Source organism: Aulonocara sp. 'chitande type north' Nkhata Bay, linkage group LG12 (assembly GCF_057382095.1).
Source record: "Aulonocara sp. 'chitande type north' Nkhata Bay isolate Kocher_YH1m ecotype deep benthic linkage group LG12, A_spYH_male_GT1.1, whole genome shotgun sequence".
Classification (NCBI taxonomy): domain Eukaryota; kingdom Metazoa; phylum Chordata; class Actinopteri; order Cichliformes; family Cichlidae; genus Aulonocara; species Aulonocara sp. 'chitande type north' Nkhata Bay.
The window spans coordinates 35,448,143-35,461,665 of NC_141355.1; the positions used below are offsets into that span (position 1 = coordinate 35,448,143).

The window sequence follows — 13,523 nt, forward strand, 5'->3', positions numbered from 1 at the left end:
TCCTTGGGTATCACAATGGAAAAACAAATTCTTTCTTACTTCTTTCAAAATTATTTTACTTATAACAAATTTTCAATTCAAGTTTCAATAGCAAAACTGCACCAATTCATCATCTGCATTGTAAAGTAACAGAAACAAGCATTCGTACCCTGGATGTTTGACCTATTTTAGTTTTTCAAATCCTCTGAGCAGGCAGAAGACTTCATGACACTCACAGCCTCTGTAAGACTGTGTCCTTGAACAAGACATTAAAGCTGCCAATTGGCTGTAACTGTCAGTATGATTACACACCATATGAGTGTAACGGTATGTTGCAGAATCTCAAACAAACTCAGTTAGTTTTTCTCCCTCCATAGAAGTTTGATTTGAAGTTTCACATGCAGTTTTTTTCTCTTCAAATCCTTCGATAAAAACATTTAGATTCAAAGTGAGCTGCAGGACAGCAAACTGTGAACCAGACAGACGAGAAGCTTTATCTCTCCTGTTTATTGAGGGCAATAAGTCTGAAGGGAGGTTTTAAAGCTTCGCACTTACTGCAGGTAAGAGTCACTGCAGAAGGAACCTGTCAAGGTAAAAAAAAAAACAACAACAAAAAACCCAACTTCTCTATATCTGAATGAACGGCTGCTGTGGGCATGAATTTAAGGGGTTCTGTTTTCTTTTTTTTATCTCTGTCTTATCTGCATGTGAAATCAATAAACAGATCAACAAATTTCAGGTCAAAATCTTTCTTACTGTTTGGTTTTATACTCGGCATTCAGGGATGATTTCTTAAGTCTGATCTTCATTTAGTAATCTTATAAACATACAGTAATGGGACACTCAGTTTATAATTTACTGCCTTAATTACTAATTTATGTGATGCTAATCCTGCTGTGATATCCTGCAGATGTGACTTTCTTTTATTTCATTCACTTACCTGAAGTAATTTCTATACATTGTATGTAAGGGCATGTGATACTGGTACTATTTAGATTCAGAGCTGGTTCTTTTTTCATTCATTTTGTTTCATTTTTAGAGAAAGATTTCTGTAAATAGGGATTTATATTTGATGAATTGTAGCAACATAGCTGTGTATATGGGTACAGTCATTTATAAACACCAGTGATCTTTACATAAACAACAAAATAACAGTCTTTTCTAACAATACACTATTTAAATATATATATTTTAAAGTATACAAGCTAAGTCAGCTGTGTGTGTCAAAGGCTCATCACACACAGGCAGAGTAATCAGCAAAGTGTTGCATATATTATGCATACAAATGTAAAAGTTTATAAATGCATCTTATTGTATAAAGTTCTCACGTCTATTTTCTGACTAAATATTTATATCAATAAACTAAAAGTCAAGTAATATAATTTTGATTGCCTCGGACATGAATAATAATTCTTTCAATGTATTCTGACTTGTCCAACGCAGATTACTGTTAAGTATTCCTCTATATCTGTTTAATTAAAAATAAGCAAAAAATTAATTGGATTAAATTTGACTCCTATTTTTAATAGTTTTCCATTTTTTTTCCATTGATTTAAAACTGTGTTGACCACATGAGTTTTTTAATGGTTGTTTATTTTTAGCTTTTAGAAGTGTACATTTCCATGTTGCAGCGTTCGCGCACAGTGATTGCCAACTGATGATGACATACTACTGCTGGTGTTTCTTTGTGTGTCCAGATGAGGTGGTGTGTTGCTGTTCTCCTGGCAGTGCTGCAGCTGTGCAGCCCGGCGCTGCAGTCTGACCCGCTGCTCTACGTTTTCCAGCTGCAGGATGGGGAAGAAAAACCCAGCAGTCAGTCACATTATAATCCTACAGTTTATCACAGCATATTACTTTAATGACTACATGACTCCTCCCACTAGAAAAATAAGAACCGTATCTGAGCTCCAGTTCTAATCACTTGCACCTGTAATTTCAACACTCGAACTTGCACACAGCTGAATCATCTACTTCTGTGTCAGACTGATAAAACCTGTATGTCAAGGATCATCAGTGTTCGTGAGAGCAAAGTCTGCAGTTTGAAGACTTCTAACTTTTAAAAAATGCATTGCTTAAAAATGTGTTTTAAAATTTATTTAGGTTTTTCAGGGGAGAAGAAATTACACTGATAATTTAAAGTCTTAAAACTTAAATAAACTCATGTATCAAATATGACACACTGGGCAATAAGGGGTTAAAGCACTGGAAAAGGGAGATTTTTCTGGCCACACCAACCCTACTCAGCCTTCTTGGCAGATTTGGATTTCTTTATTTTAGTTTTTTCTCATTTTGTTTCCCCCAAAATATATTCAAATGATGCATTGGTCTTTTGGCTCTGTAGAACATGTCCAACTTGCATCCGAGATGTGTAAGTCCAGTTAGTCAGGCTGGGACTAAAAATAAGAGGAATGTTGGAAAAGGTTCAGAGGAAATAGCAACCAGGTTTAATCGAAGGGATTGCTTTGTAACACTTTTTCCCATCACCTCATGTATGGCGTTATGGTGCGCTCATGTAAGGTTGTGTTAAGATTGTGAAGGTGCTGAATTTATATTAAGACCCTAACCCAATAACTGTCACTAGTGGATACACTTTCACCCTCACGGTGCTTAAAAAATAGGTATGAAACTACCTGATGTCAACAATGTTTCTTTCTGCTTAACACTTTGGTTGAAAGCAAGTGTCAGTCTTTCATTCAAACTCGATTCTGCTTTTTTTTATTTTTTAAGAACACGTCTTAACAGTTTTGGTAGTAAATGTTTCAAATGAGTTGAAACTTTTGTTTGTCTAGAATAAATCCTACAGCCACTATCTTTCTATATTGTCTTACAGAGCCATGGCTTAACCCCACCTTGGGAAATGTTGTTCCTTCCCGGGGAGCTCTCAGCCCCCCTAAAGTTGTAGAAACCTCAGAAACTGAGACGACTTCACACTCAAGCCCCATGTTTGGCGAACATGTCAACCTTAGGTGGGTCACATGGAGCGGTTCCCTCCCAAATGGCGCTGTTGCCATCTTCAACGGCTACACCGAACGTACCGACTATGTGTGCAAAGTCAACTGTGAGGCTGGTTTCTACACTCCCAGCAAAGGGAACTTCTGCCAGTACCCCTACGCTGACAAAGAGTATGCATCCTCCAAGTTCGAAGTCCTGGTTAACGTGGACCACTTTGAGTTCCTGCAGTGGGTTGAAGATTCATATGGCTCTGTTCCTGAGTATGCCATCAAAACCTGTCCCAACTCAGACATATATGTGGGTAAGAATAAGTATGGTCTTGGTAAAGTGGTGACCAAACATGAAGCCTTCTTCCTCCCCTGGGAGGGGGATGAGTACTGGTACAAAAACTACCAGGTGCTTGCTATCAACAGAGACAGCTACAGCCAGCATATCTCTCATGTAGAGTATGCCATTGACCAGATGGAGCTGTTCCACCATCCTCCAGAAGCCCTGAAGCTCACTAAGGTCACCAACCTGGAGTGCAGAGATGTGGAGAAGACAGTGACACTGGAGAAGACCAGTACAGTGGAGAAGAAATGGGACATCGGCAGGGAGACCCGCAATGGCTCTGTGTCCACCATGACAGCCAAAGTTCCTATCTTTGGTCCGGGTAATGTGGAGTTGTCCAAGGAGCAGACGGTGACCTTCTCAAAGGGGACCACCATTGTGGAGTCAATCAGTCACGCTGTCTCTGTGGAGCTGCTGGTCCCACCCAATCACTCCTGCACCGTGAGGATGGATGGCAGAAAGATGAAGGCTGACATCCCTTTCACCGGCCGGCTGAGCAGGACCAACCACAACGGAGACACCCACTGGACCTACATCACAGGCACCTATGACGGCGTGAGTGTTGGTGAAATCAATGCTGTGGTGGAACGGTGTCAGCCAGTGCCTGATGCTGTCCCCTGCTCCCCAGATCAAAACTGATGATGAGTCTGCTGATGCTTTGTTTTTCAAATAAAGCGCAATCAAAATTCAAGGTGAATCGTTGTTTTGTATTCTTTAATTTTTGGAGGATTTAAAAGAATTTTGACTCATTGAGCTCCAAAGCCCTACTGCTTATTTTGATATCTACACACTAATTTTAAACATGTGGCACCAATCTTTTAGGATTACATGAACTGCTATAGTTTACGTCCTCTGTTGTGCATTTGTTGCCTAACCAATAAACTTGCAAACTTGTTCTTCGTCTTCTTTCAGATGCTTCCTTTAGCAGTCACCAAAGCAGACCATCTGTCTCTATCTCACCCTGTCCCTAGCATCTTCTTCTGTCACACCAGGCCTCTGCATGTCCTCTTTCAGTACATCCACCCATGATCTGTCACCGTGGCACTCCTAATAACATGCATTACATTTTGCTGTTCATCCGTTGATGAAAAGTTTCCAAAAGTTAAAGTGAAAGGGAAATTGCCAGAAATTGGGAAACTACTGTGTTCCACCACAGCCACAGCCATTAAACACAACAACAAAAAGTAGTTCTAAATAGAGAAGATGAAGTAAAATAAAGTAAAATAAAATTCAGTTTGTACATAAAAACACATTTCGATAAATGTAATCTAAACTCGTTTAAATTAAATATTTATTGAAATGTAAATAGTGTTAAAAGGTTCATTGTTTGCTATTTTCAGTCAATAGACTTCCAAATTTGTGTTTGCTGTAATAATCAAGTCGCCGAGCTAGATGGCGCTGTGTCCCCACAGAGGAGAAAAAGTCTGTCCGCCATGTTTTCTTGCTAGCGCTCGTTGAGCGGTTGGTAGCATGACAGGAGGGCAGGAAAAGGTTACTTCACATTTTAAAGACTGGTAATAATTACGGAAATTCTTATGATTAATTACAAACAGATAATAAATATCTGACAAAGTTACAGTTCATATAGTGAACCCCAGACGAAATCGATGAATTGACAGAATCGACATGAATGCCCGAACAGGTACTGTTGCTTCATGACTGTAAATACATGTGGAAACGCCTGATTTCTTATTAACTGTCAAGAGAAGACAATCGGTTCTATGAGCCGAATGAAAAAGGGCTCAGTTTTAAGTAAGTTTTGCCAGTATTTGTTAAACTTTTTCAAGAAGTTGATTAACTTTCTAATGATGCGACGACTTTTGACGAGAGTCATAAACAGAGTTCTGCTGAGTGATCCGTTTTCACCTGCGATGATAATCGAAGCAGAAATACACAATCAAGGCCGCCGAAAGATGGTAAGTGTTAAACCTCGTAATCAGCTACATACTGTCTACTACACTCCAAGTTCTCGGGCAGCTGTATGTGTTTACTGCTATAGGTTTTGTAAGCCCCTAAAACCAGTCGTCAGATCTCGCCAAACTCCATTGAAAGATCTGAGAACTTAAAATTTTTGTAGGGTTTGTCATATTGTTCATCAACTTACTACATTTTCAAAACACTTACTGAGTTACTCAAACCCCCCTTTGTAATTTGGCGTAATTGTCCTTAAAGTAATTACTGGTTAATGTGGGGATAATTTTAGAAGGAAAATGCTTTCTGAGCCAGCTTGGGTCTTTCCTTATTGTTGTATTTTTTTCTATTTTATTTTAATCAGCATATCTAACAGTTTTATTTTAAAATGATGTAAGCTGTCCTCCCCTGTGTTAACTTGTCTTTGCCTTCATAGGCTTTTGTTAAAAATGAATGAAACCTCAATAAAGACCCTACAGTGTTTGCAGTTTGTAACATTACAATGTTGTCTATAGTTGTTTTTCCTGTTAACAGAGCTGTTACTGCTGCCAGTGTATCAGTACCATCAATACAAGGCAATGGCTGTATATTCTACGTGTCCAAAACACAAAATATCTCGTGTTTCTGTTGTTGTTGTTTTTTCCCCCACTTAAAAACATGATCACTGCTCAGATGAAGCGAATACCAAATGAACGAAATTTACACTCAAGTTCAGTTATATCGCTGAAGTTTGTGTTAATGAGTTTTTGGTCATTTTTAAGTCTAAATCTAGAATCTCTCTGTGTTTGCATCTAGCTCCAGTTTAAAAAAGCTTATTTACTCAGTTGCTTTTACCTTGTCTGAATATATGTGTAAATATGTATAAAAATGTAACAGTCTGCTTCCTTTGACTCAGACAGTCTTCTGTTCCTGTAGCTTCACTGCAGAGGTGTATGCCTTTAACTGTGTGTCTGCGTTTGCTTCAGGTGGTGGGGCTGGGTAATCCGGGGATGGAGGGTACCAGACACAGCGTTGGTATGACAGTACTTGGTGCTCTCGCTGCCCGGCTCGGTGTGGCAGACCGCTGGCGTGGCGACAAGTACGTGTCCGGTGAGGTCATTTTGTCAGAAGTCCAGCAAACGAATGTGGTGCTGCTTCGTCCCCGGCTGCTGATGAATGTCAATGGAGTATCAGTGGCCAAAGCAGGTGAGGTCATTTCTGTCTTTGTAAGTGATTTTCATTAAATAAATTAGGCTTTTTTTCTTTCTTATCATCAGCTGTGAAATGTGGCATGTCTCTGCACAAGCATACTGAGGTGGTTCAACCTCCGTCATCTGTCACTCAGGCAGCCAGAAACAATTCAAGCTGGAAATTTAACTCCATTGAGGTTCAACCTGTGTTATTCAGCCCTGTCACTATATCAGACTTCTGTCTATGTGATTGAAAACAATCAGTGAATTATATTATTGAATGTAAAGAAAATTTAGTCCATGAATTGGAGACTTGTACAATATTTTATGTAGAGAAGCAGCTGCTCAGTACATGCCTTGGATGGATTCTGAGAGTTCTGTCTACTCATTCCTGCTTTTATAATATCATAATTGTAGGAGCCATTTTTGTGTTGTTACCTTATGTGTAACATTTTTGTGTTTTCACAGGATGTTGTGTTTATGGGACTGTATTTAAGGTAGACGTGTAATTAGCATCAGGTGTTGTTGGTCAGAAGAAGTGAACAGTTTGTGACCGCTGCGCTGTTGTGAGTTATGTTAAATGACGTTGGATACTAAGAGAACTGTTGAACAATAAATACAACCGATGGAATGCAATAAAGATGTTAAACAGACAAGATAAGTACGGCTCGAGTTATTGGACTAAGTCAAGTTTCATTCCTAACAGTGGAACCGCATGACCCCCACCATCGAACACCTCAGTGGCTTCAGGCGTAGGCTTAGCCTCTACAACAATAATAAAAATGTTCAATCTCACAGAAAACCAAAAAGACTCGACCACTTCACGCGGCCTTCATTGGACATCGCTTCTGCTGAGAGGAGTCTTGTGTTGATCTTCTGATTGTGTGCTCAGTTTGCTTTAGGCTGAATAAAGACTTTGACACATCTTCTTTATTTTACATGTGAGAACTTTGATTTTTATTATTATTATTTCAGACTTTTTGACAGTTTACAGGTGTACGTGATGTCTGTGTGTTTATTTTACTTGCACATTTATATGAACAGAAGGAAGCTCAGGTTCAAAGTGTTTAAGGGTTCTGTACTAGTAAAGTTTTGTTATCCTGCTATATTATTAGAAGCAACCAAACTAAGAAACTTTTTTTTTTTGTATGTTTTGATTTGTTTAGCTGCCAAATATGGCGTCAAGGCTGAAGATATCCTGCTGGTCCACGATGAACTGGACAAACCTCTGGGGAAAATCGCCATCAAACATGGAGGAAGCGCCAGGTGGGTCATCCTCTATCATAGTGTTGGGTCTTGGATTGCTTCGGACTCGCCGCGATCTGTTTACATCACCAACAGTATTCATTATCTTAAGCGATGTATTGACATTGGTGAGGGAAAGCAGTCACTAAAGTATCGTCAAGGAACATTTAACATTAACTTTAAGGCCAATAAACAAATATACTTCTGCGTGGAAGTGCAAGTGCGGCTTTTAAACTGCATTTGCACTCATTCGTCCAAACTTTCAGGCTGGAAAGTTTCTGTCTTCATGGGGAAAAAACAACAGCAACAAGGCTCCACTATATTTTAAAGACCTGACAGTGTCTTGTCCCAATAGAGCACTTCTCTCTCACACTGCAGGTTTACTTTAGAGCTTCCAAAAGTAGAATAGGAGGCAAAGCCTTCAGCTTTCAGGCTCTTCTTCTGTGTAATCAGCTCCAGTTCGGGTTCAGGAGACAGAAAGCCTCGCTACTTTTGAAACTAGGCTGAAAACTTCACTTGAAACTTATTTTTTAATCAAACCTGGATCAGATGGAGGGATCAGGTGACCTCAAAGCATCCATTAGTGATGCTGCTATAGTCTCAGGTTGTTCAGGGACTTCCCATGATGTGCTCAGCACTTCTCTCCACCCCCTTTATTCACTCCCTGTGTGTTTATGCGTCACCACTGCAAGTCATTAACTCGAGTCTTCTTTCCTATGCAATTTGTGTTTGTCCTTATTCTCTCTATACTCTCCTTTTTTCCACTTCTCTTTTATCTGTTCTCTCTAATATTTTAGGGTCTTTACCTTTCACTATTAAGCAATTTGAAGCAACTGCTGTTGGGAATTGTCTTTGTGCACATAAGATTGAATTCTCAACACCTCAGTGTTCAAACTTGGAGCATGTGTGAGCTGCCTGAGCTCTGCCTGCTGTAAACCTTGGTGTCTTCCCGATGTCGAGACGAGAAGACAGAAGCAGCACAACCAGAAATAACAGCGAAGTGAGGCCTGTATTTTAAAACCAACAAACTTCTAATCAGCACACACAGCTTCTCTCTTGGGCCTTAGTCATTCTGGTTCGTCTCTTGTCTCTTTTCTTCCTCCTGCTACTATTTTTGCTCTTGATTGCGCTGTTGTGATGAAGCCTCCCCGAGCTCTTGAGACTCTTATGCCTGACTCTCTTGCAAATGGTCTGTTTTTATTAATTTTATGCCATGACGCTGGTTGTATCTCATTAACTGTTTTGTCATTTTACTTACTAACAATAAGAATGGTGTTCAGTTAAGAGGCATCCCCTATCAGTACGCTTCTCCTTGCTACTCAGAGCAAGCTGTATGAAGCAGTTTAATCCTGCATGAAAAGCTACGTTAGGCATTCCAGCCGTGTATAACCAGATGGTGATTTATGAAAATTTAATGTAATGCAAGAAACTGCAACTGGTGCATCTGGTATCCTGAAGATGGACAACAAAACCAAAGAAGAAAAGAGGTTGTCAGATTGATAAAATAAATGTCGCTTCTCCTTCCCCACAGAGGTCATAATGGAGTCCGCTCCTGTGTGGACTGTCTTCAGACTGATGTAAGTCACTGGTGTGTGTGTGTGTGTGTGTGTGTGTGTGTGTGTGTGTGTGTGTGTGTGTGTGTGTGTGTGTGTGTGTGTGTGTGTGTGTGTGTGTGTGTGTGTGTGTGTGTGTGTGTGTGTGTGTGTGTTCACTATCACACTGAATTCTGCTCTTTTTTTTATTTTAATGTCAGATTTATACTGAGAAACGTTTCGTCACTGCAGGTTTCCCCAAACGTATAAACAGTACATTTGCATAATGACTGAAACCAGTCCACTGAGGGAACAATGGGCTGGGAGGTCAGTTAGCTGAGACTGAAGAAGTCACTTGGATGAGTGACGAAACGTTTCTCCCACTACTTTGTTTATACTTTGTTAGGAAAATGGGAAATAGATGTAACGATTTACTGAAACATGCAAACATACATGGAAGTGCAGTTTTCAGTTCTAGCAGGCTGGTATGACCACCATCATTCTTATTCAACACATTCTGAACTCTGTGAGCAGCTTTCTTGTCATTTCTTTAAATAGTCTTCAGGAATAGTTCTCCAGGCTTCTTTAAGGACACTCAAAGCTTTTCTTTGGATGTTTCTGCATTTTGTTACAATCTCTGTTAAGATGATCCCACACTGCTTCAATAATGTTGAGGTCCAGGCTCTGATGAAGCCAATCCATGCCTGGTAGTGCTCCACTGTGTTTTTCTATCCATGTATGCTTTTACTACACTGGCAGTGTGTTTGGGATAAGTGCATCAAGGGACAGGTGCATGCATCAAGATGTGTTTGGGATCATTTAATGCTTAAATATGAAGCCATTGCCAATCAGGTGCTTTCCAAATGGTATTGCATTGTAACATTTTGCACTTCATTATGTTTATGACTTATTCCGTTTTGACATGATCCCTAACAGCACTCGCTGCTGTACCTCTTTCTCGACCTCCTCTGTACATATTGATGACAGTTTGAATCATGACGCTTCCTCAAACAGTAGATGGATCAGCTGCAGGTCTTTTCTGGATTTTTTCCCCACAGTTTCTTAGGAACCTGACTTTCAGATATCTAGAGCAGATCATCTACTGTAGATATTATTTAGGCATGCTACTCAGCAAAAGAAAAGATATTGGTCAGGTAAAAGGACTGGACTGAAAAAGTAAAAAAAATAGGCCGTGTCCTAAGAAAAAGTTTGAAAACCCTTCTGAAAGGTGGAGAACTATTTCTCAAGCTTTAAAAATTGAGGTGTAGAGACTTTAGTATTTTACTGTAGTCAAATGCACATAGACATATACTCAACCAAATCTAAAATAGTAGCAAATAACAATTAGATGAAGATATGTGTTTACAGCTTAAAACGCAGAAATAAAAAACATGTACATTGTTTAACACCAGGATCTTTTGTCTCCTGCAGGTGATGCCTAGACTTCGGATCGGGATTGGCCGCCCGACAGGGAAAACGTCTGTCGACCGTCATGTTCTGGGCAGATTCACCACAGAGGAACAAAAACTCCTGGATTCTGTTTTGGTCCAGAGTGTGGACCTCCTCCTTTCCCAGCTTTCCCAGCAGGACTCACAACAGGACTCCCCGCTCCCCTCCTCACCAGCAGGGGGCAGACAAGCTGCACAGAAGAGAAACGAGAGTGCCCGCTCAGGCTCACCAGCTGAGGACTCTGCAGCAGCTCAGAGCTGAAGCTGAAACCTGAACTCTGTTATCACACATAGAACTGCCTCAAAGAGAAAACATGAACCACTTTATCTGTATTTATTCACTTAAAGGTGATGTTGTTACATGAAAAGTCTCAGAGAACAAGAGGAGAACCGAGAAATCTTGTTGTCTTCAGGTTTGTTCCCTACACGATGAACCAGTTTTTTTTATTCACTTCGCTGAAAAGCTGGCAGTGAAGCCAGAAGCTTGGCTCAGTCTGTAGCAGAGGACAGTCTGTCTGTGAGATATGAAAATAAATCGTTATTAAACTAAATAAATTTGATTATCTGATTTTCATGCACATTAAGAGCAGTTGAGCATTTATTTACATTAAAAACATTTAAAATCTGCAAACTATAGACTCTCTGACACCAGTACTACTATACTAATACTAATAATACCTGCCCTGACCGACTAATTCTAATAAACTCATTGACCACTTCATGAGCTTCACCGTGCTCATACAGGTCTGGACTCCCTTTTGCCTTCAGAGCTCCCTTAATTCTACCTGGCACAGATTTAACAAGCTGCTGGAAACAGTCCTCAGAGATTTTGGTCCATGTTGACACGATAGCATCACACAGATGCTGCAGATTTGTTGACTGCACATCCATGATGTGCATCTCAAAGGTGCTCTATTGGATTGAGATCTGAGATCTGTTGAAGCTGTTAAAGTACAGCAAAGCCATGATATGTTCAAGAAGTTTGAGACGATTTGAGCTTCATGGTGTGTTTTCCTGCTGGAAGAGGCCCCTCTGATCATAAAGTGATGGACGTGGTCAACAACAATAGGTGGGCTGTGGCTTTAAAGTAATCCTCAGCTGGTAATAAGGGGCCCAAAGCGTGCCAAAAAATATTTATAATATGAATATGTCCTCACAAAGATAGCCAAACTAACATGCATGTATCTGTGTGAGAGTCCTACACACAGAGTGGAGCAGGCGGTCACTATGCTGGTAATAGAAAACAATTTTGAGCCAAACCACCACCCTAATCCTACCGCACTCACTCTGATTCACAGCAGTTCACTCATAGTTGCAGACACACTGACATATCTAAAAATATTCAATTTACCTCCCACAAGTGACGCATACAATATATGAAATACTCTTCTTAATATGTGATGGGATGCTAACAACAGTTTATTATACTTTGCACTCTGCATTTGCACTTTCTTCTTGCAGTCGGTCAAAGGTCAAAGTCTCTGAGCCTTCAGTCGTGTGTTATTGATTTTTTTGTTCTTTATTTGATGATCATGTTCTTTAAGTTAGAGGCTTCCTGGGTGTTTTTTATTCGTGAGCAATGTCAGTAGAAGGAGCTGAACCGCTCTAAAACAAAGACTTGTTGAAGCTCATCTTCTCTTTTTTTGTATCTGAGAGTCCACATGTGACTCTGCCCCCGACATACGGTTCTCCTCTCCAGCTCGTCCTCCCTGTTGTGGCTCTTTTGGCCAAAAACATATTGATTTCCTCTTCCGATTGTCCCACTAATTGCGCCTCTTCATCAATTATGTGTCTTTAATGAGTTGCATCCCGTCAAGAGGTGCGCTGCATTCTCACACTGCTGAGAATGCCAGAGGAAGGTTAGCGGAGGAATGGAGGGTTCGGCGGGGGAGGTGGCGTACAAAAAAAGGGCAGAAAACAGCGGAAAGAGGCTGACGAGCCGCTGAATGAGGGAAATCAATACAAAGGAGGCCAGTAGATTGCGATGGAGGGCAGAAGAAGAAAGGCAGGCGAGAAACAAAAGGGGGCAAACATTGTTTAGACCCAGATTTTTGAGGCCTTCTGTCCTGCTGTAGCTCAGAGGTACAATAGCTGTAGGGACACACTTGTGGACATGAGGGAGAAAAAGGGGGGAGCTCAAAGGAAACTTCTATGACACCCCCCAGCACACACACACACGAACACCCTTCGCCCTCCTAAACCCCCCATCTTTCTCTGCTGTGACCCCGTTGAGCCACCTTTTGCTTCCATCAGGCCACTTTCCCAGCCTTTCCTCTCTGGTCAGCTTTATGAGGCCTTACCAGCAGCTTCAGTAACTTTTCTTCTGTGTGGGTCAAAGGTCAAAAGCAGGCTGAACACCCAACCTTTAGAGAAAAAAAATAAATTTATTCAAGAACAGCCCTCAAACCCTCCCCCTGCGCTCTATTCCCTGGAATAGCAGCCCAGTGGGGGGTCTTCCCTCTAACTCTGAAGTAGCACAAAACGAGCCCTCGGACTCCGCTGGCAGTGGGAATTTAGATAATTTAGCTTATTAAGCAGAGCTATGTTAATGGTATGTATATGTTTAATCAATGATACTTTATATTTGGCCCTTTAGAACATCATTTTCCACACTTGAATAAAAGTTGGTCCTCACTTGGTGAACCCTACTCCCGACTTTTCCCAAAGCTTGACCAAAGACTTATATTTCTGAGTGAAATGTCTCAACTTTAATGGATTATTTCGCACATTTCTAGCTCCATGTTTTTATACTTTGACTCTACCAGGGCAGCTCAGGGCAATTCAGAGTTCAAAATAATCCTTATTCATCTTACATTGGGAAGTGCTGCAGCCCCTCAGTTTATCCCTAATGTGAAATAAGCTGTTGGGGGTCCTCTTTCTTTAAGGTGATCCTGCCTTTAAACTAGCTTCCTTCTGATTGGTTTCAGGAGGTTTGAAACGCAGGTAGGTGGGGCTTC

The 13,523-nt window shown here is 40.6% G+C and overlaps 2 protein-coding genes across 4 annotated transcripts; both read left to right on the top strand.

Moving 5' to 3' along the window:
• Positions 1–549: 549 nt before the first annotated feature.
• On the top strand, positions 550–4,165 carry LOC147317955 (natterin-3-like). The gene is made up of 3 exons (XM_086313003.1): positions 550–570; positions 1,677–1,791; positions 2,810–4,165. The coding sequence occupies exons 2-3, from the start codon at positions 1,677–1,679 to the stop codon at positions 3,898–3,900; spliced, it is 1,206 nt and encodes a 401-aa protein (XP_086169129.1). The 5' UTR covers positions 550–570; the 3' UTR covers positions 3,901–4,165.
• A 489-nt stretch (positions 4,166–4,654) lies between these two features.
• ptrh1 (peptidyl-tRNA hydrolase 1 homolog) lies at positions 4,655–11,140 on the top strand. 3 transcript variants are annotated; one of them, XM_086315391.1, is made up of 6 exons: positions 4,655–5,013; positions 5,092–5,177; positions 6,138–6,357; positions 7,508–7,607; positions 9,118–9,163; positions 10,550–11,140. In XM_086315391.1, the coding sequence occupies exons 1-6, from the start codon at positions 4,983–4,985 to the stop codon at positions 10,826–10,828; spliced, it is 762 nt and encodes a 253-aa protein (XP_086171517.1). In that variant the 5' UTR covers positions 4,655–4,982; the 3' UTR covers positions 10,829–11,140. The 3 variants fall into 3 exon arrangements, with proteins under 3 accessions (XP_086171517.1, XP_086171518.1, XP_086171516.1); XM_086315392.1 differs by having other exon boundaries at positions 4,655–4,903; XM_086315390.1 differs by having other exon boundaries at positions 4,657–5,177; positions 10,550–11,139.
• The last annotated feature ends 2,383 nt before the right edge of the window (positions 11,141–13,523 follow it).

Excerpts from the sequence above, each read along its gene's own strand:
- LOC147317955 (XM_086313003.1), top strand. The coding sequence starts at position 1,677 with ATGAGGTGGTGTGTTGCTGTTCTCCTGGCAGTGCTGCAGCTGTGCAGC. Across the intron at positions 1,792-2,809 it reads TGGGGAAGAAAAACCCAGCA|AGCCATGGCTTAACCCCACC; the intron begins GTCAGTCACATT and ends ATTGTCTTACAG.
- ptrh1 (XM_086315390.1), top strand. The coding sequence starts at position 4,983 with ATGAGCCGAATGAAAAAGGGCTCAGTTTTAAGTAAGTTTTGCCAGTAT. Across the intron at positions 7,608-9,117 it reads AAACATGGAGGAAGCGCCAG|AGGTCATAATGGAGTCCGCT; the intron begins GTGGGTCATCCT and ends CCTTCCCCACAG. Across the intron at positions 9,164-10,549 it reads TGGACTGTCTTCAGACTGAT|GTGATGCCTAGACTTCGGAT; the intron begins GTAAGTCACTGG and ends TGTCTCCTGCAG.